The 22,522-nt window shown below is 44.2% G+C and overlaps 1 protein-coding gene across 1 annotated transcript in view; it reads right to left on the bottom strand.

The window, feature by feature from the left end:
* LOC126094227 (uncharacterized) overlaps positions 1–22,522 on the bottom strand; it is a 481,158-nt gene that overhangs the window by 185,488 nt on the left and 273,148 nt on the right. Inside the window, exon 3 of the mRNA XM_049908779.1 lies at positions 11,088–11,229. Coding sequence (XP_049764736.1) covers positions 11,088–11,210 — 123 coding nt within the window. The 5' untranslated portion in view covers positions 11,211–11,229. The remainder of the gene's footprint in view (positions 1–11,087; positions 11,230–22,522) is intronic.

The raw sequence follows: 22,522 nt of genomic DNA on the forward strand, positions 1-22,522 counted from the left end.
TGTATGAACTATTAGCCTTTCTAACAGATTTCTTAGATCTTGTGATTACCATTTTTAAACCATACGTGTAATCAATATCGGGAAAAGTGCCTTAGACATCTCATTATCTCGTTGAACAAGTTATCGGGGTACAATTAACTGAAGCATACAGCAAGCTACATCTGATTTATGACGTAATTCAGTGTCTCATATAAGTCAGCCTTTTTACATTGCATTGCAACATGTTGTAAGCACACTTTGCCTTGCAATAAAACACACAAACATTAAATCATAGTTATTCTATGATAAATAAAAAAACATGTAACATAATTCTGTAACTTGAATGAACAGCTAAGCAGATCAAGATCCAATTAAAAAAAATGACAATGATCACCTATAGGCGTAGGTATAGATAACTCACCTTTCTGCACCGTCGGGAATTTCCCGCTCATTCAGCTCCATAGGCGGGGGGCGGGGCATTACGTCTTCCTCTTGTGTGTGCTTGACGGTCACAACTGTCACAACTGTTCACTGTTTTCACATTAAATTGTACTTTATTGCGAAGTAACACTCGTATCAGCTGTGGCTAACAAGAACGCCCAAGCAGCTATGAAACACTACGTAATTCGGCTGACGTGTTCCGTCGTCGTTAATTTTCCTCCTCTGGGGCTCGAGAGACTTTCAGAAACTATTAACCCACTTTATAAGCGGACTTGAAGTGCTTGAAAGTGCTAACAAATATACCAAACCCCTAGAGGCGCCCTACGTACCGTGTTTTCCAGTCGTACGGCACTAAGATGACGAATAGGTATTTTCGTGAAACGATGTCAGTGCACAAGCACACACTGGAAAACACTACAAGACGCAGTACTGAGTGGACCTGTTTGCGACAGCAGTAGCGGGAGCTGCCTACCACGGTCCGGACCTTGTGTAAACTGGCGGCCACGCGCCGCAGGGACGCCGGTGGCTGGTCGCTTCTCGCAGGCGTGTTCAGACAGGCTCGCTCGACCGAGGCAGCGCGCCGATCATCCCGAAAAAAAACGGTCGTTACCACGGGCGCTGCAGAAATTTGTCCAGGAGGATGGGGGCCAAGACTCAAAAATTGCCATTTTTAGGTTTCCGTATTGAGCCGTGGCGAGCTGGCGCCAGTGTTATTTTGTTCATGTATCGTTGAGATCGATTGTAGTTGAAGCTCTCTTTGCTTTTCGCGTGTCTTATCCATGGAGGTAAAAACAAGGAGTCGTCATGACGTCAAAAACTTGAAGCCGACCCAAGTGAAGATCCGCCAAGTTAGCTACCCAAAAACATTCGCTTCTTGTGGTTTGATTCCGTGTAGTCGTGAAGTGTTTTGATAAAAAAAATGCCGGCCGGTGTACTAATCGTTCTGATTGTAGTCTAAAGTTTAAACAAAGCACATTTCAATCGTAAGTGGACTTATTTAACAGCTATTTTCTTATACAGAGTGTTACAAAAAGCCCGCATCTCGTGGTCGTGCGGTAGCGTTCTCGCTTCCCACGCCCGGGTTCGCAGGTTCGATTCCCGGCGGGGTCAGGGATTTTCTCTGCCTCGTGATGGCTGGGTGTTGTGTGCTGTCCTTAGGTTAGTTAGGTTTAAGTAGTTCTAGGGGACTTATGACCACAGCAGTTGAGTCCCATAGTGCTCAGAGACATTTTGTTACAAAAAGGTACGGCCAAACTTTCAGGAAACATTCCTCACACACTAATAAAGAAAAGATGTTATGTGGACATGTGTCCGGAAACGCTTAATTTCCATGTTAGAGCTCATTTTAGTTTCTTCAGCCTACGCTCAATGGAGCACGTTATCATGATTTCATACGGGATACTCTACCTGTGCTGCTAGAACATGTGCCTTTACAAGTACGACACAAAATGCACGACTGAGCTCCTGCACATTTCAGTCGATGTGTTCGTACGCTACTCAACAACAGATTCGGTGACGGATGGATTGGCAGAGGCGGACCAATTCCATGGCCTCCACGCTCTCCTGACCTCAGCCCTCTTGACTTCCATTTATGGGGGCATTTGAAAGCTCTTGTCTACGCAACCCCGGTACCAAATGTAGAGACTCTTCGTGCTCGTATTGTGGACGGCTGTGATACAATACGCCATTCTGCAGGGCTGCATCAGCGCATCAGGGATTCCATGCGACGGAGGGTGGTTGCATGTATCCTCGCTAACGGAGGACACTTTGAACATTTCCTGTAACAAAGTGTTTGAAGTCACGCTGGTACGTTCTATTGCTGTGTGTTTCCATTCCATGATTAATGTGATTTGAAGAGAAGTAATAAAATGAGCTCTAACATGGAAAGTAAGCGTTTCCGGATACTTGTCCACATAACATATTTTCTTTCTTTGTGTGTGAGGAATGTTTCCTGAAAGTTTGGCCGTACCTTTTTGTAACACCCTGTATATACTTGAAATTCTGATGAACACTAAAGTTTTACAGTGTGGTTTTATTTCTGTGATTTGACTTTAGATTTCCTATCAATCCAACGCGAGGACCTCTCTGGAGGTGAGCAATGCACTTGGTTTTCAGTGTTTTGTTATTCCCAAGTAACTGGAAAGTCCTGACAAGAAATATCCTGGAAATGGGGACTAATGTTTTAAAATGAGATAATTTAATATAAAAGTAATGTAACTACAAGTAGTTAATTAAATCTTCAGTAAAATGTGTGGAATAACTGTTACAGTGGTTAAATTATAAGTACTTGAAGGGTTAGATATTTGTTAAAGCAAAGTTCCCTATCTAAGTCCCGGCTATTTAAATTATTACATTAATCACTGTGTTGTCGTGTTACCCTGTAAATTGCTGTTATTTGCCACACTGAATGTCACTTGGTAGGTACAATTTAAGAACAAAGCAGATGTGTAAACTACAGTGGGCCTGACAGTCTTAAATTCCGTTCTTTTCCTTCGTAATTTAACGAATCTTTCACTCTGTTGACATGACAGCTGGCTTGTTTATATCATCCCTGCATACATCTATGGGACATCTTGCAAACTTTGAACATTTAAAATTTTCATTTGACTTGAAAATGCAACGAATACAAGTCGGTGCCACTAAACTGTCAATCATTGATTTTGGAGTTCTGGATTTATCAATTATCGACACAAACACAATGAAAGTGAATAGAAATGCATTACGAAAGCACGCTTTTCATAGCACGTACTTCTCTTCTCGGTTGTTCGAAGTGTATAAACAAAAAGGAATTACAGTACTGGGGCCAGAAGCGTCATATTTTCGTGTCGTATTACTGTATCGAATACGCTTTTAAGACCAGGAAAACGTTTGAAGTTGCGTTTCTTATGCTGTGTTGTTCACTAAAACAGTGTAACATTTACTATATTAAATAAATATCGCGTGCACAAGACAGAAATAACGAACAAGAAGCAATTGTAAACACTCGTCTGCTAATGTTTTGGGGGATCTAAGATGGCGGCAGGCCCCGCCCACTGCCATCAAAACAACTTACATCGTAAGTCTGTAGCACCATCTCCCCTTATTCTACCTCCATGGTCTTATCTTCCAGATTGGCGGGCGAAGCGAGTTGGTTGTTAGCCTTCGACGGATAACCCTCGAGATCTCGTGACATTTGCTGGGAGACAAGTGTCAACGGCTGCCGAACGTGCGTGATGACCGTTATATGTTGTGGTGTGAAGTTGGTCGGGCGTTTTGGCGACATGGTCAGCTTGGAGATAAAAGTTTTTTGACTTCACTGGGAACAAAATCTGAAGTGAAGCGGTGAAGCTGTGGAACCCGCTCCTTGGTATTGTGTACGTGACATGAGTAAGTGGTTCAAAATGGCTCTGAGCACTATGGGACTCAACATCTCAGGTCATAAGTCCCCTAGAACTTAGAACTACTTAAACCTAACTAACCTAAGGACATCACACACACCCGTGCCCGAGGCAGGATTCGAACCTGCGACCGTAGCAGTCCCGAGTAAGTGGTCGTAATTGTGTTTTCGTGTAGTGTAACATGTTCCTTTACACGGTTACCCGTATGTCGAGTCAAAGGTTCTTATACGAACTTGTTTCCTTAAACATTAGCGACTGGCAACTGGCAACACTTTAAACCGCATAGCCTCTGCTGAGTTTCTTGCGCAGCACTTTCTAGTAGTCTCTTATTAATACGTCTGAGCACATGAAGATCCATTTTTAAAGATCAGTGTTTCTGTTGTAGTTTTTTAAGTAAGTGTTTCAATCATGTTATGTAATTGGATCTTAACTTGGCACTAGCGTTGAACTGTCATTAAGTCAGCCTTATTGGTAACTGTTTTCACTATATGTATTTTGAGGGAAATCCTGTATGGGAGTTTGAATTTTTGAAGTTTGTCAGTAGTTCTGTTTTCTAAATAAGGGACAATAAAGCGAGGGGTATTAGCGCCTGACTGCAGTCATGGACTGTGCGGCTGATCCCGGCGGAGGTTCGAGTCCTCCCTCGGGCATGGGTGTGTGTGTTGTCCTTAGCGTAAGTTAGTTTAAGTTAGATTAATTAGTGTGTAAGTCATGTTCGTAAGTGGACTCATACTGCCTAGTTCGTTGTGAATTTGACTCGATAGTGTAATCACTAAAATAACATTTCATACCGTCTCAAACCGGTCATATTCATTTCCTTTCTGTTCTCTTTGTGTGCTTCACTTTTACCATCACACACTGTATATGCCCGCATCTCGTGGTCGTGCGGTAGCGTTCTCGCTTCCCATACCCGGGTTCCCGGGTTCGATTCCCGGCGGGGTCAGGGATTTTCTCTGCCTCGTGACGGCTGGGTGTTGTGTGCTGTCCTTAGGTTAGTTAGGTTTAAGTAGTTCTAAGTTCTAGGGGACTGATGACCATAGATGTTAAGTACCATAGTGCTCAGAGCCACACTGTATATGAGTTGGTCAGTTTCTAGATAAATTTTGCAGGTAACACAAAAAACTTACTATATCCCAGAGAACTGGTGGTTTCTAGATAAATTTTGTAGGTATTACAAAAAACTTACAATATCCCAGAGAACTGGTGGTTATACACTCGCCTCTAGAAATATATGAATTCTGCAATGAATAAAATGTGCTCTACCTTCCAGGGTTTGTGGGAGATGGTCAGATCACTATGGTAGTTGTAAGTTTCATTCGTCAATATTCAAGTTTGTGTGTACATCCTAAGAAACTGGAGACATACCATCGGACTTTCGGAAGGACATCATTCACATTTTCCTGAAGATAGCAAAGGCAGGTCAATACGAGAACCGTTCCACAATCAATTTAACGGCTCACGCATCCAAGTTACTGACAAGAATAATGTAGAGATGAGTGGAAAAGAAAACTGTGGATTTAATATATAATAATCACTTTGGATTTTGGGAAAAGTACAGGCACCAGAGGCAGTCCTGACATTGCGTCTGATAGTCGAGGCATAATTTAAGCAAACTCGATAGAGAGTTTCATACGATTTGTCAGTCGAACAAGAAGCATTCGACATCAAAAACTAGTGCAAGACGTTTGACATCCCCAATAAAATAGGCGTAAGCTTTAGGGAAAAAGGGGTAATATACAGTGTGCGTACAACAACCAAGAGAGAACAATAGAATTGGAAGACCAAGGCAGAAATGCTCAGATCTGAGGGCGCAGGGCAAGGATGCAATATTCGAGTACAACTGCTAATCTTGTACGTCGAAGGAATAATAACGGACATAAAACTTCTCGAAGCGTATCAAAATTCTGTCTATAAATGATATTATACTAGTCGATGGTCATTATCGCCACTCTGTATTAGATTCGCCAATGAGCGCTATCAAAAGTTTCAGTCACAGCCACCATCACAGTCTGTCAGATAACAAATAGAATAATTATTGTAATACCTGTAGAGACAGTACTTCTCATTTCTCTATCTGCTGTCTGACAGATTCTGATGATGGCTGTGGCCTAAAAGCATTTAAGTACATAAATTTTAATAAATAAAAATGGCGTTTGGGTATTACAATTCATGGTGAGGCGATACGAATGTTACGATTTGCTGACGACGTTGCTATCCTCAGTGAAAACAAGGAAGAATTACGGAACCTATTGAAGTGATTGAACCGTACTGACCACAGAATATGGACTGAGAGTAAACTGAAGACAGTCGAAAGTAATGAAGAGTAGCACAAATGGGATTAGCGGTATACTTAACGTCAAAATTTGGGACCACGAAGAAGACGTAGTGAAAGAATTCTGCTACCTTTAAAGCAAAGACACACATGGCGAAGCAAGAAGGATATAAGAATCAGAGTAGCTCATGCAAAAGGGGGCACACTTTTGGCCATGACAAGTATTCTTGTATGAAACAAAGCTTAATCTGATGAAGGAATGTACTTCTGGAGCACAATATTCTATGGAAGAAAACGTGAAAAGACGAAAATCGGAGTGTCTGAGATTTGGAGTTACAGAAGTATGTTGAAAATCAGATACATTGATAAGACAAGAAATGAGAAGTATCTCCGCAGTATCAACAGGAGACTGGCAATGGCAAGGAAAGCGTTTCTGAAGAAGATAAATTTGTTAACATCGAGTATAGGTTTAAGTGTCAGGAAGTCGTTTGTGAAAGTATTTGTATGGAGTGTAGCCATGTATGGAAGTGAAACATGGACGATAACTAGTTTGGGCAAGAAGAGAATAGAAGCTTTCGAAATGTGGTGCTACAGAAGAATGCTGAAGATTAGATGTGTAGATCACATAACTAATAAGGAAGTATTGAATAGAACTGGGGAGAAGAGGAGTATGTGGCACAACTTGACAAAAAGAAGGGACCGGTTAGTAGGAGATGTTCTGAGGCATCAACGGATCACAAATTTAGCATTGGAGGGCAGCGTGGAGGGTAAAAATCGTAGAGGGAGACCAAGAGATGAATACACTAAGCAGATTCAGAAGGATGTGGGTTGCAGTAAATACTGGGAGATGAAGAAGCTTGCACAGGATAGGGTAGCATGGAGAGCTGCATCAAACCAGTCTCAGGACTGAAGACCACAACAACAACAACATCAGCAGGAAAGGAACTTAAGTGAAAACACTGATGAATGGCCATGATGAAGGGTGTGTGTTCATGAGGGAATGACATCTACAGTATTAGAGGGGGCCGACGCAGTAAATAGTCTAGGCGAAAACAACGACTGGAATATATCCACCAAATTATCGAGGACGCTAGATGCATGTGCTACTCTGAGATGAAGAAGGTAGCCCAAGAGAAGCTGTCATGTCGGGCAACATCCCAATAGTCAGAAGACTAACAACACAAGGAAACAAAATTCCAGACAAATAGAGCTTGTATTTGCCAACATTCCACCTGACCGCTGGAACTGCAGTATCGATATCTGTTTCAACTGGCTATAGTGTGAAGTTCCAGCCTCTTGAGTTGGCTGCTGACAACACGGCTGACGTGTTACGAGGCGGAGACGAAGTCCAGCCCGCGAGCACAGAATGCCGGCGCCCCAGCTCCTAGGGCACACCTCACCTCACAGAGACAAGTAGGTCTGCGTTTGCTCAGCTAATGAGTCTTCTCGGGCGCTCCCTTCTTGACACACAAAGCGCTTAACATTTACGGTACTCCCACACGCCAGACGTTCGCGCTTGACGATTCCCAGTTCTTGGTAATTGCTTTCGGCATTAGTGTCCGTGTTCAGCACATTAAGTTATTTGGAATTGGGTGTATAAGAGCTGGCTCAATACAAAAAGTGACTTCCGTTTCCGCTCGTCGTATTAACGAAGGAATACACGCAACTTTATCGCTCAAAGCGAATTCGAGCAGCGAATATAGCCGTTGTTGTTTAGCATCGAACTGTGATTAGTAACTTTCCAGCTACTAAACTATGGCGTTCTCCCGCAGTGAATATCACAATGTGCCGTTGACTGTTCCCGATAATTAGATTTCGTAACAGATTAAAACTGTCTGCTGCCACATCAATTGCTCAATTATTTGTTGAGTATATTCCAGTCTCTGTCTTCCCCTATCTCCACCTACAGTTCTTACCCTCTTCAGCTCACTGTAGTACCGCGGAAGTTTTTTCCTGGTGACTTAACGCATATGCTATTCTACAGTCTCTTCCTCCTGTCTGTGTTATCCATATATCTGCATCTACATCTACATGATTACTCTGCTATTCACAGTAAAGTGCCTGGCAGATGGTTCAACGAACCACCTTCAAGCTGTCTCTCTACCATTCCACTCTTGAACGGCACGCGGGAAAAACGAGCTCTTAAATTTTTCTGTGCGAGCCCTGGTTTCCCTTATTTGATCGTGATGATCATTTCTTCCCATGTAGATGGGTGCCAATAGAATGTTTTCGCAGTCGGAAGAGAAAACTGGTGATTGAAATTTCATGAGAAGATCGCATCGCAACGAAACACGCCTCTGTTTTAATGATTGGCACTCCAGTTCACATATCATGTATGCGGCACTATCTCCCTTATTTCGCGATAGTACAAAACGAGCCGCCTTTCTTTGAACTTCTTCGATGTCATCCGTCAGTCCCACCTGATGCGATTCCCACACTGCGCAGCAATACTCCAGAATAGGGCGGACGTGTAAGCAGTCTCTTTAGTAGACCTGTTGCACCTTCTAAGTGTTCTGCCAATGAATCGCAGTCTTCGGTTTGCTCTACCCACAATATTATCTACGTGATCGTTCCAATTTAAGTTATTTGTAATTGTAATCGCTAAGTATATAGCTGAATTTACAGCCTTTAAATTTGTGTGACTTATCGCCTAACCGAAATTTAGCCGATTTCTTTTAGTATTCATGAGAATAACTTCACACTTTTCTTTATTCAGGGTCAATTGCTACTTTTCGCACCATACAGATATCTTACCTGAATCACTTGACAATTCGTTTTGGTCATTTGATGATTTTACAAGACGATAAATGACAGCATCACCTGCGAACAATGTGAGAGGGCTACTGAGGTTGTCTCCTATATCGTTAATATAGATCAGGAACAATAGAGGGCCTATAACACTTCCTTGGAGAACGCCGGAGATTACTTCCAGCCGGCCGCTGTGGCCGAGCGGTTCTAGAAACTTCAGTGCTGAACCGCGCTGCTGCTACGGTCGCAGGTTCGAATCCTGCCTCGGGCATGGATGTGTGTGACGTCCTTAGGTTATTTAGGGGGACTGATGACCTAAGAAGTTAAGTCCCACAGTGCTCAGAGCCATTTGAACCATGATAAAGCTAAGACGTCCTGCGGGTATCTTTTAACTGACATATTGATTTCCCGTAGCCCCGGACGGAGCGGAGCACTAACAATGTTTGTCAACAAGGCAACTACTGTGACGTCACAACTTCACTGCGGGGACCCGTATTTCTCGTTAGCCAGCACCTTATCTGAAGTCAAACTGGTCGTTATCTAACAGATCCTCAATTTGATTTAGATACAGAAAAAGAGAGTAGTGGTTGCACATGGTAGGTTTATTTAATCTTCACATGTGACGCATTTCGCCTTTTCTAGGCATCATCAATGATGCCCAGAACAGGCGAAACGCGTCACACATGGATATTAAATATGCTTACCATGTACAGCCAAGGCTGTTTATTCTGCATCTAAAGACATATTACGGTTGCTGTGCCAGAGCCACCGCTGTTTATTTATTTTTATTTACTGTTTTTAATATTATTCTTAATTTGGTTTTACTTTATACCACAACAAAAATAACTGTACCTAGCACCGCATCGTGCTCTGAGTAAAGAAAACAATATCTCGGCACGTTCCTACACCGAGGTTATGTGTATGGGAAAAACGAAAAAAAAAAAAAAGTGCTGTAGACATGTTGCAGAAGAGTGTGTCGGTACTCTCCTTACGCTTCATCATCCAGGTACGTCTTCACGTACGTCGTATGTATTCCACCGAGAATCGAACTTAGTCTTGTCAGCTCACTCAATGGGTGTCTTCTCCTACCTGTTGGTGATCCAGCTGCGTGGAGGGTCGCGTAGGGCACTCCCTAGGTAATTAGAGAAATACTGTCTGTATTTTGGGTTCCGTATGATCTTGCAATGACGTTCTTGTAGGTAGTTCCAAAAGTCGAATACATCGTTAGGTCCATAGTGAAATAAGTAGTGTACCGCATGCGCACGGATCCACGTGATAGCGTTGGTCTTGGTGCGCGGGAAGTATTGTTCAAAAAATGGCTCTGAGCACTATGGGACTTAACTTCTGAGGTCATCAGTCCCCTAGAACTTAGAACTACCTAAACCTAACTAACCTAAGGACATCACACACATCCATGCCCGAGGCAGGATTCGAACCTGCGACCGTAGCGGTCGCGAGGTTCAAAACTGTAGCGCCTAGAACCGCTCGGCCACCCCGGCCGGCCGGAAATATTGTTGATCCGGAAATAGTAGGAACCGAGGTGTAATGTGTTCCGGAGTCACTCGTGGAAAATACGACAAAATTAGCCGCACCAAGCGCCATACGTCTTCTGCCGCGCCACATGTGAGACGGTGTTCGTCCGTGTCCGGCATCCCGCAGTCTACACATAGAGGCGATTCCGCCATGTTTATCTTGTGGAGGCGTGATCGGGTGATATGTTTACGACTGTGATGTACCATGTGGTTCGGACGTCTGTGGCCAGTGTAACCGCGTGAATCGTCTTCCACACCACCTTCCAATGAACCTGAGGGCTTTTGGTCTCCACGATGTTTGGTGGGCGCCTCTGCTGCAGGACATGATATATATCCCGCGCCGACGCCTGTTTCGTCGGTGGTACTGCGATACGGACATAGCTGTGTTCAATGTAAAAGTTCCCGAAGTAGTAGAAGGGTGGGGGTATGTCTTGCGTCGTGAGTGGGGGCATAAAGGAGGGCGGAGCTAAGGACTCCAACAGCAAACCAGTCAAACTTTCCGCGTGGTGGCGCCACAGCTTGATGTGCGAGGTGACGTACAGGGCCACAGCTCTGTCGTGGACGTGGACTACACCAAGACCTCCCCTTTCTGGGGAAAGGGTCAGCGACTCATTACTGACTCTGAAGAGCATGCCTGTGCTGACGTAGGCTCCGAAAGCTCGGTTATTGTCAGCAGCTCGATTATGTGAGTTGATGAGCTGATTGCGCGAAGCAGCAGGCTGTGAGCGCTTCGCTTACCTGCACGGCGCTGTTGAGGAAGCAGTTGTTCTGGCCGGGCCCGTTGAGCAGCCCCTTGTTGCTGGGCGTCTCGGCGTCGCGTGAAGGCGACGGCGCCGGCGCCACCGGCGACTCCAGCGTCATCGCGGGCCGCGCATCCCCCCTGCAACAGACGGCGCCCAGCGACCGCTGTAAACACCTGCTGCTGCTGCTGCACTCTACAATAGGAAATGAGGCCATCGCGACGCTTGTCGCCTCGTCCGGCGGCGGAAATTCGCCCATCAGCCCATCGCCGGCGATTAGCGAGCGTCCGCCTACCTGTGCGAGGCTGCGGGCGTCTTCGTTCGGCGCGCACAGTGCGGAAGGAACCGCCCGCGGACTGCGCGGGGAAATAGCAGTCGCAGCGGCAGAAGATTAGGAGCACAAGGCTGGCGGCGTCAGCTGGCGTGTGCGCCTCGCGACTGGCTGTCTGGCGGCACCTGCGGAGTGCGGGGGCGTCGGAAGTGAGTCGTCCGGCAGTGAATCACAAGGCCGTCTCGGCACCGGTGGGCCGATATTTGGCACTAACGAGGCCGCCGTGGCGTGCGTTTCTTCCTACAGTCAGTCTGTAAACCCAAGAGCGAGCAGCGCTTTTGGTGGGGGAAGTGGCCTCTCCCGGAAGAACGCTGCCACCAGCCTACAGGGGCACCCAAAATCTATTGCCCGTTATCCGTCTAGCGGTGTAGATCGACGTGCAGTGATATACGTCGTTTCTGTTCGTGGGATCTTAGTTGCCTGTGCCAGTGAGTTAACTTTGTATACTTAGTGATGTACTTCGATATCCGGAAATGATGGATAATCGTCTAGCATTGCAAGAAAATGTGCAGAATACGAAGAAGAGGAGATATTTGGGCAGTAACGAGCGTTCGATCGTTTTTTAGGTTATTACAGCGTGTATTAAAGAGGCGACCCAAAAAGAACTGTTGGCTTATATTACCAGCCCCAATCAAATGGCTGCATTTTATGCAAACGTCAGCCTCAGCTAATATGACGAATAAGTAAGAAATGGAAAAATAAGCTGCATGCTTTACTAGAATCGCCAAGAAGGTTCAAAAATGGTTCAAATGGCTCTGAGCACTATGGGACTTAATATACCCGGGAACCCGGGCGTGGGAAGCGAGAACGCTACCCCACGACCACGAGATGCGGGCCGCCAAGAAGGAAAACTAATAATTTTGGGAGGAAACCCATCGTTACAGATAGTTACAGATAGTTTCAAAATCACGTAAACGCCGGCTGGAGTGGCCGTGCGGTTCTAAGCGCTACAGTCTGGAACCGCGTGACCGCTACGGTCGCAGGTTCGAATCCTGCCTCGGGCATGGATGTGTATGATCTCCTTAGGTTAGTTAGGTTTAAGTAGTTCTAAGTTCTAGGGGACTGATAACCACAGCAGTTAAGTCCCATAGTGCTCAGAGCCATTTGAGCCAATCACGTAAAACCTTTGATGCTTAGGAAACACTGAATCTCTATCTCGGTCACTGTTCACCTGATTCTAAGACATATTGCTTAAAACATGTGCGCAATATTCTAAACACTGCTGAAATTTCCTTCGAAACATGTACACCGATTCTGGACTTCTAAGCAAAAAGCATGACATACGAGGTGCGTTCACATATTAATTTTTATTTTTTGGTAAGAACTTTATTTGTTAATCTACAGCAATGTTATCCTCTTCAAAATATTCCACATTACATACTATATACTTATGCCAGTGCTTTTTCCAATTCCCGAAACATTTTAAGAACTGTTTCTTCGGGATAGTTTATGGATGGATCTGAGCACTATGGGACTTAACATCTATGGTCATCAGTCCCCTAGAACTTAGAAATACTTAAACCTAACTAACCTAAGGACATCACACAACACCCAGTCATTACGAGGCAGAGAAAATCCCTGACCCCGCCGGGAATCGAACCCGGGAACCCGTGCGCGGGAAGCGAGAACGCTACCGCACACGACCACGAGCTGAGGACGAATAGTTTATAGGTCTCTTAACTGTGCATTTTTAATCTCATCCATGCTTGTAAAACCGCTGTCCTTTAAGGCCTGCTCTGAAATGTTTATACCACTTGTCTGGCCTTAGTTTACTCATAACAGGCTCACCAAAAGCAATATTTACCATTTCTAAAAATTTCATACACTTTCTTCCATTCTTACACCAAAATTTAATACAGATTCTCTAATTTATTTTTATACGAAACAAATAGTCGTTGACGCTACCAAAACACATGTAACCTTTCTGACAGCTGACAACAGAGTAAGTACCCAATATGCATAACATTGAACACATACTTTTGAGGCATGTTCGAAGACAGTGACAAAAAAGGAGTGCAATCTGACTAATACAACACACAAAATTATAAATTTCTGCTTACGTTTTAAACACTTTGTGTTGCAAGAATTGTTAAGTTTCGATGCAGTCATTCAAAGAAAACTTTTGCCTTTTAGTAGAAACACAAAAAAAGAACAAGCCTTAAATTCTAAAGATTAATTGCATTATATGGGGTTCGTTTTACGAATAGCAACAGAGGAACATACACATTCACTTGAACAGGCATTTGGTTCTATGTTTGTAGCAGAATCCTGACTTCCGTTCTTATGTTAATATTATTTATTCTATAATGTTGTGTTTCGGAAGACGCTATCGTTTTCTGTGTTTCTTGTGGTCTTAATGCATTTGTCTAAAAATAAACGCCGCCGAGACGTATCTGTACACGGCTTCGCCACAGATTTGAAGCGCGCGCCGCGGCAGGGCCGGTACTATGTTGTGAAACAGCCTGTAGGAGCGCCTCGTGACGTAGCTGGGTTGGCAGAGTGGGGACTCGCTCGCTCGCTCGCTCTAGTTCACCGACAGACTATACTTACCCACACCCGCAATGCAGAAAAGAAAATGGGAGTATGAACTGAAAAATACCTTCAGTCACTAATGTTCGTGTTTTACGAGGGTCACTCCAAAACAAATGCACACTATTATTTTTTTAAATCCATCTTTTATTCTACATGTTTGAAAGTTTTACCGTGTGTAGACACACCCTTCACCAACAATATTTTCATTTCTCCACATAATTTCCATCCGTCTCAACTGCCTTACGCCATCTTGGAACCAGCGCCTGTAAAATTCTGCCAATTCTGGACCAACCTGTTGGAGCCACTGTTTGGCAGCGTCCACAAGGGAGTCATCATCTTCAAACCTTGTTCCACGAAGAGAGTCTTTCAGTTTCCCAAAGAGATGATAGCTGCATGGAGGCAGGTCAGGACTGTAAGGCGGGTGTTGCGGTGTTGTCCGTCCGAGTTTTGTGATCGCTTCCATGGTTTTTTGACTGAAATGTGGCCGTGCATTGTCGTGCAACAGCAAAACATTCTGCTTTTGCCGATGTGGTCGAACACGACTCAGTCGAGCTTGAAGTTTCTTCAGTGTCGTCACAAATGAATCAGAATTTGTGGTGGTTCCACTTGGCATGATGTCCACAAGCAAGAGTCCTTCGGAATCGAAAAACACCGTAGCCATAACTTTTCCAGCAGAAGGTGTGGTACTGAATTTTTTTTCTTGGGTTAATTTGCATGATGCCACTCCACTGACTGCCTCTTCGTCTCTGGTGAAAAATAATGGAGCCATGTTTCATCACCCGTCACAATTCTTCCAAGAAATTCATCTCCAACACTCTCGTACTGTTCCAAAAGTTCGCTGCATACCGTTTTCCTTGTTTCTTTATGAGCCACTGTCACCATGCTGGTAACCCACCTGGCACAAACCTTTTTGAACGCCAACACTTTCAGTATTCTGCAAACACTTACTTCCCCTATCCCAACGTAGCGTGACAATTCGTTCACTGTGATGCGTCTGTCAGCAGTCACCAATTCGTTAACTCTCTGCACATTGTCTGGAGTGTGTGCAGTACGAGGCCTGTCGCTGTGAGGACAATCCTCAATATTACCGTGCCCGCTTTCACCACTAACCTGCATGCCCACCGACTAACTGTACTGCCATCGACAGCAGCATATCCATACACCTTTTTCAACCTCTTGTGGATGTTTCCCACTGTCTCGTTTTCACAGCACCGGAATTCTATGACAGCACGTTGCTTCTGACGAACGTCAAGTGTAGCAGCCATCTTGAAGACATGCTGTGACGGCGCCACTCACGGGAACAGGACAAAAATTTGTCACTTGAAAAGAAAAGAAAATGACAGTACAATGCCTACACAGCAGTCATTACCTTTCCTGGACGCGCGTCGGGCGTTATATTATCTTTAAACCAATTCTCATTTGACGTTTAACCCTTTTGTTTACCACCAGAAAAATCTTTATTTTAATCGTTATTCTCTTTACACAGGTACAATCAAGGATTTTTAAGGATCTGTATCTACATATACCTGATTGCTCTGAAATACGCACTTAAGTGCCTGGCAGAGGGTTCATCCAACCACCTTCACGCTATTTCACTATCGTTCCACTATCCAACACTGTGCGGCATAAACGAACATTTAAATCTTTCCGTGCGAGCTCTCGTTTCTCTTGTTTTATTATGACGATCATTTCTCCCTATGTAGGTGGGCGCTGACAAATGTTTTTTTCACACTCTGAGGAAAAAGTTGCTGATTGAAATTTCATGAAAAGATACTGCCGCAACAAAAAACGCCTTTGTTTTAATGACTGCCACCCTAACTCCCTTACCATGTCAGTGGCACTCTGTGCCCTACAAACCGAACTGTCCTTCTTTGAACTTTTTCGATGTCCTCCGTCGGTCCCATCTGGTGCGGATCCCGCACCGCACAGCAATACTCGAGAAGAGAGCGAACAAGCGTAGTTTAAGCAATCTCTTTGGTACACCTGTTACATTTTCTACCTGTTCTGCCACAAAATCGCAGTCTTTGGTTTCCGTTCTCCAGGTAAGCGTTCCAGTTTAAGTTATTCGTAATTGCATACCCTAAGTACTTATTTGGGTTTACAGATTTTAAATTTTTGATTCATCATGTAACCCAAATTTAGCGGATTTCTTTCAGTCCTCATGTAAGAGACATCAAACTTTTCATAATTTAGAGACAATTGTCACTTTTCTTACCGAACAGATATCTTGTCTCAATCATTTTGTGATTGATCGTGACCATCTGATGGCTTTACAAGATAGTAAATAACAGTATCGTCTACAAACAATCAAAGAGGCTGCTCAGATTGTCTCCTGTGTCGGTTATGTAGATCAGGAACAGCAGAGAGCCTAGATCACGTCATTGGGTAACGCCAGACTTACTTCTCTTTTATTGAATGACTTTAAGGTGCAGTGACAAAAGTCTTCTGGAAATCTAAAAATATGGGATCAATTTGACATCCCATGTCGATTAGGCATTTTGGACTGTTCTAAATCACATCTGTCCGTGCCATCTCTTTAAGGGACGTCCAACATTTCTCTTGCCGTTGCATTATATTATATTGCAGCTTTAGTTACCCTTCTGTTAGACATATGGTGACTTTCCAGTTCAATTTTTCAATTATGGTTGTAATAGATTGTACATTTAGTTGTTGTCTAATATCTGTCGGCCAACTTCAGGGCAAACATTTTTCGGCCGTACAGTGTTCAGTTGGCGTTCACAACAAAAGACTTAAAGAGATATAGTTTAAAGCATGAATCGGATATCGGAACAGGCAGGCGTTTATAAAATACAGTGTGCGTAGTGTGAAGCGAAATATACACGAGAAACAGGTGGGTAATTTTCGACAAGATATAGGGAGCTCAAAATGGTTCAAATGGCTCTGAGCACTACGGGACTTAACATCTGAGGTCATCAGTCCCCTAGAACTTAGAACTACTTAAACCTAACTAACCTAAGGACATCACACACATCCATGGCCGAGGCAGGATTCGAACCTGCGACCGTAGCGGTCGCGCGGTTCCAGACTGAAGCGCCTAGAACCGCTCAGCCATACCGCTCGGCCTATAGGGAGCATGCAGCCGTTCTCAGTGTGTGTAACTATGGCAGCTCGGTGGTTGCCTAATGTAAACATGAGACTAATCAACTCCTGAAAGGCACAGAAGAGTTCTTGCAGGTGACACACGTAGATAAGAAAGGAAAGAAACCCGACCTGCTTGAGGAACTTGAAATGGCAATCCACTGGGTTAAGTTTGATGATGTACTTAATATACAAACCGGGAAGGATAGCAATGCCTTCTTCAGTGGTATTCTGGATCTTTTTGAAGTCTAGTGTTGGTACCACAAATGTGAACAATTTTGCGCAGATAACCATTGGTATGGTGCCTTAATATCCTTTGTAGCATGTTTGGAATGTTATGGAACGGCTGATGCCACAGAGCAGTCTGTCAGAGCTGTACTCATGTTACAAATTATCGGTGCACGGAGAGGCCGCTGAAGTGACCAGTGCTTACCGTTTTACGTAAGGAACACTTTATTTGCCGAGCGGAGTGACCTCGCGATTTGAGGCGCCATGTCACGGACTACACGGCCCCTCCCGGCGGAGGTTCGAGTTCTCCCTCGGCCATGGGTGTGTGTGTGTTGTTCTTAGCAAGAGGTAGTTTAAGTAGGGTGTAAGTCTAGGGACCGATGACCTCAGCAGTTTGATCCCTTAGAGTTCACACATCTTCGAACACTTTATTTTGGCCTTGTGTGCCTTTTAGTGCACGTTTATGTATGATTATCTTAGCCAGATGATGGGAGCTTGACTCTTTAAAGTGTTGCTGAGGGTTAGAGGATTAAGCTCCTAATATTAGTGGTAGTACGCTAAAATGTTTACAACGATTATCTTAACAACCTCTACGTTTAATCCTTAAGATGAAAAAATTAGAACATAAGGTAAATGTTTTTGTTATCATTATACTGAAAAATGTGATTAATATTTATCATCATCATGATATTTCTCTTCTGATACTGTGTATAAAGTGCTGGAAATACAGGGTTATTACAAATGGTTGAAGCAATTTCATAGCTCTACAATAACTTTATTATTTGAGATATTTTCACAATGCTTTGCACACACATACAAAAACTCAAAAAGTTTTTTTAGGCATTCACAAATGTTCGATATGTGCCCCTATAGTGATTCGGCAGACATCAAGCCGATAATCAAGTTACTCCCACACTCGACGCAGCATGTCCCCATCAATGAGTTCGAAAGCATCGTTGATGCGAGCTCGCAGTTCTGGCACGTTTCTTGGTAGAGGAGGTTTAAACACTGAACCCCACAGAAAGAAATCGCATGGGGTTAAGTCGGGAGAGCGTGGAGGCCATGACATGAATTGCTGATCATGCCCCCTTACAGAGGCATCCAGAAGCTTTAAACTGCGCATACCATCGCCGAATGGAGTTAGCAGTTGGTGAATCTTTGTTGAACTTCGTCCTGAAGTGTCGTTGCACTGTTATGACTGACTGATGTGAGTGCATTTCAAGCACGACATACGCTTTCTCGGCTCCTGTCGCCATTTTGTCTCACTGCGCTCCCGAGCCCTCTGGCGGCAGAAACCTCAAGTGCGGCTTCAGCCAAACAAAACTCTATGAGTTTTTCTACGTATCTGTAGTGTGTCGTGACCATATGTCAAAGAATGGAGCTACAGTGAATTTATGAAATCGCTTCAATCATTTGTAATAGCCCTGTACTAGTATGAAAACCTTTCAACTCTCGGTGCAAAAATAGTCGACAAGAAAAGTAGAAATTATCACCCAGAGCATAAAATCTACCTAAATATGCCTGGTGGAAACAAAGTTAACATACTAAAGGTAAAGATGTCAAATCGAAAATCGGTTTCAACACCGTAGTGCTTTGCTAGGCTTTACTACTGTTACTGTTATTATCCATGCCTTCTTCCTTCGACCTCCGCACTAAAGTATAGAACCAGTTATAGGCGGATCTTCGTTTTAACATGAACTGAACAACACTTTTAACAAATCATTGTCAGGTAAGTGACAGGAAAAAAATCCGGGAACCGATTACTGGTCGTAGATCTTCACTAGAAGCCAAGCTGCAGTGAATCAGAGAATTATGTGGCGTCGCAATTACGTCGACGTAACATCGAACATTTTCCAAGAATTGTGACGTCACGCTGACTCTCCATTTCGCTGATGGCTTGCTCGAAAGCTGCCATTTAAGTTGCCCCCAGTGAAATTGACCTTGACGGTACCTGACGACGCCTGTAGAGCGTTACAAATAAAGTTGATCTTTGTGGTGTGATGCTGAGCAATGGGTAGAATGACCGAAGAGCGCCAGCGCTGCGGATCATTAGGGCGTAACAGCGAGGTGGTCACACTGAGGTTTGATTCCAGCGCTTAGCGCAGTATCACGTGCGCAGCACTTTTAAATGGAACGGGCAGCAGCCGAGTATAGTATCGGACGTCACAGTGCCAAGTGGAAAAAACGCAGCGGGGTGCAGCGTTATGCGGCAGCAGGAACAGGAACCGGTGGCAGAGCCAAAGAGAAGGGGAGCACACCCCCGCCACACCACCTGCCTGCCAGCCACCTGCCCGCAGGGGTGCACAAGACGCGCTGCAAACACAGCCGGCCCTGCAGGGGTGCACAAGTGGTGCAACACGTACGCGTGGCGCGAGTTCCCAACCAGCTGAACAACGTCGACGAAAAGTCGAATGCTCCGTTACTGCTACACACAGTCTACAAAGCGTCTCTCAAAGTCATTGTGCTCAACCCGAAGCTTGCTTTCAGGACAGTGCTTTACTAGGCACCCTACTATTTGAGGAGGTATGGCTTTGCCTTCCTCGGACCTTTGTACGTGCTTACCCAGACGGCTGTGGATGGACCTATAGTTTCACGCGAAACCTTAACAGCCGCGTAGCTTGCCATTTGTCACACATACGAATCTTTGTCAGCTGGCCGGCCGTGGTGGCCGAGCGGTTCTAAGCGCTTCAGTCCGGAATCACACTGCTGCTACGGTCGCAGGTTCGAATCCTGCCTCGGGCATGGATATGTGTGATGTCCTTAGGTTAGTTAGGTTTAAATAGTTCTGAGTCTAGGGGATGACCTCAGATGTTAAGTCCCATAGTGCTTAGAGCCATTTTTGTCAGGTGTGAAAGAAGCTGTAAGCGACAGATAGAAACCGAGGCACCAACAGAGAATTGAACCCCGAACTTTCATAATTGTAGTGTGAAAACGATTTAGCTGCATTTTCTAACAGTATCATTTGGTCCCCTTTTCTATTTTCACTCATTATTGTCACGCGGGAAAACTATTGTTGTCATAACACCGTGCGTGATCTTAGTCGGTTTACTCATTTTTCAATTTCGTGACCTAATTTCCTCTTTCAGTTCGTAGGTAGCTGAATCTTCGACTAGAAGCCCTCCATCCACAGCTATCTTCGGTTCTTCTTTATGTAATGTGAAAGGGTAGGCCAGTAATTTTCTTCGCTCGATCCAACCATCTGCTTGCTGCTCTTTTTAATGGTCTTCTGCCTTCTATTTTGCTTTGCAAGATGGTCTTTTCTTAATTACCCCCCTCTCTTCTCAAAATGTACCCAAGGAAATGGAATTATCTTTGACTGACGCAGGAAGACAAATTCCATGTGATGCTAAGTTCTTCTCTACGGGAAGCGTTGGTTCTTCTTTCTCTCCGCCAACACCACATCTCGAAGGTATCAATTTGGTTTGCTGTCACTAGCTTTCACGGTCGAGATCTCGCAGCTTTACAAGAACACAGGAAACACCAAGAGCATCTTTGTTGTATTGAAAACGGCCCTGTTCTGCCAGACTTTTAGGGACTTACGTGTTGCAGCTCGGCCAAGGAAGATATGTTGTTTTATTTCTTTAACACACTTTCCTGTGTCATTGATCAAAGATTCTAAATGTCCACCATGATGTACTACCTCCTGATTAAGCAACCTGTAAGATGAATTTGATCTAAACTTTGAATTTTAGTAACCATTACATGTTTTTCTTTTTGTCGTGTTTATCTCTATACCCAAAATTAAGCTGATAGTTTTCATTCTGGAGAACAGATCACAAATTTCTTTCTCACTTCCAGCAATGTGGGTAGCATCTTCAGGTAAGGCTGTTTGTTTAAATTTCGGTATGGAGATAAACATGAGAAAACCAACTAATGGTTATTAATCCACAAGGTTTAGTCCAACTGACAGGTTGCTTAAAGGATGTGAGGTAGTGAATGATTGGGTATATTTAGGATCGCTGGTCAATGACACAGGAAACTGTGACAAAAAAAAATATAATTCCACATGAGACGAAATTTATGTAATGTTACTGACACGTACAAGTATGTGACACGAAGAAATATGTTTACTGGTTCGTCTTGGGACGTAAATCTTCTGAATTTAAAGTGAAAACATTTTACGAGATGCATTTTTCTCTGAAGCTGGGTAGTTTGATTAATCATAAAAATACGTGACAGTAATAGCAAACAAATGAAATAACGCAAAGCCCGCGTCATGTGAACAATGGCACATGTACTTATTCGCTAAACTTAACATCTCTTGCAACAATATTCATCTCTTCTTTTTAACCGTGCAGAGTGGCGAACCCATGACCTTGCCGCACTCCACGCGTTCGAGGCCTCTGAGACACGCCCAATACAGCTACGTGACGTAAGTGCAACACGTCGGCGAAGGAACCGTTGGCCGGTGGCCATAGATCAACTCTGTCGTACTATATTAACGAAAAAGTTTCTACGATAATGATTGAAGCAGAAGAAATGAATTAAAATTTGTGCTGCAGCCAGGACTCGAACCTGGGCCTTCTTGCTTTAACTCTTACACCACCACAGCACTATGGTTAAGATTGCTGCACGAAATACCCAAGTTGAGTGCCCTCCCAAACACAAACTTCAGTTCATATCTTCTGCTTATTTTCCCTTACATTGTCACTACTGCTAGGGCTCTCCGGCACTGCAATAGCACCTCAGCGTTGGACGTAATGTGGTTAGACACTGGACTCGCATTCGGAAGGACGACGGTTCAATCCCGCGTCCGGCCATCCTGATTTAGGTTTTCCGTGATTTCCCTAAATCACTCTAGGCAAATGCCGGGATGGTTCCTCTGAAAGGGCACGGCCGACTTCCTTCCCCATCCTTCCCTAATCCGATGAGACCGATGACCACGCTGTCTAGTCTCCTTCCCCAAACCAACCAACCAACCAACCAACCTTGGACGTAATGGGAAAGTCCTGTACCATAGGTGATCTTGACTTTCCGAATCTACGGAGGAACAAGGCAACACTTGTAGATCATGGAAAGCCAATTCGGACAAGTACTTCTTCTGCTTCCCTGTACTTACTGCAAGCCAGGATTACGTCAGTTTGATCCTGATCACAAATACCAGAAAGTAGAATTTGTATTCGATGTAAATTAGAGGGGTAACATCAGTGTCCAAGCCGCAGACGAACAACGTTCACTTCGATTCACATAGTCAAACCATAATAGAAGAGAGACGCCTGGTTGTGTGGCCGCTAAATAGCTCT

This window comes from Schistocerca cancellata, chromosome 1, assembly GCF_023864275.1.
Source record: "Schistocerca cancellata isolate TAMUIC-IGC-003103 chromosome 1, iqSchCanc2.1, whole genome shotgun sequence".
NCBI lineage: Eukaryota > Metazoa > Arthropoda > Insecta > Orthoptera > Acrididae > Schistocerca > Schistocerca cancellata.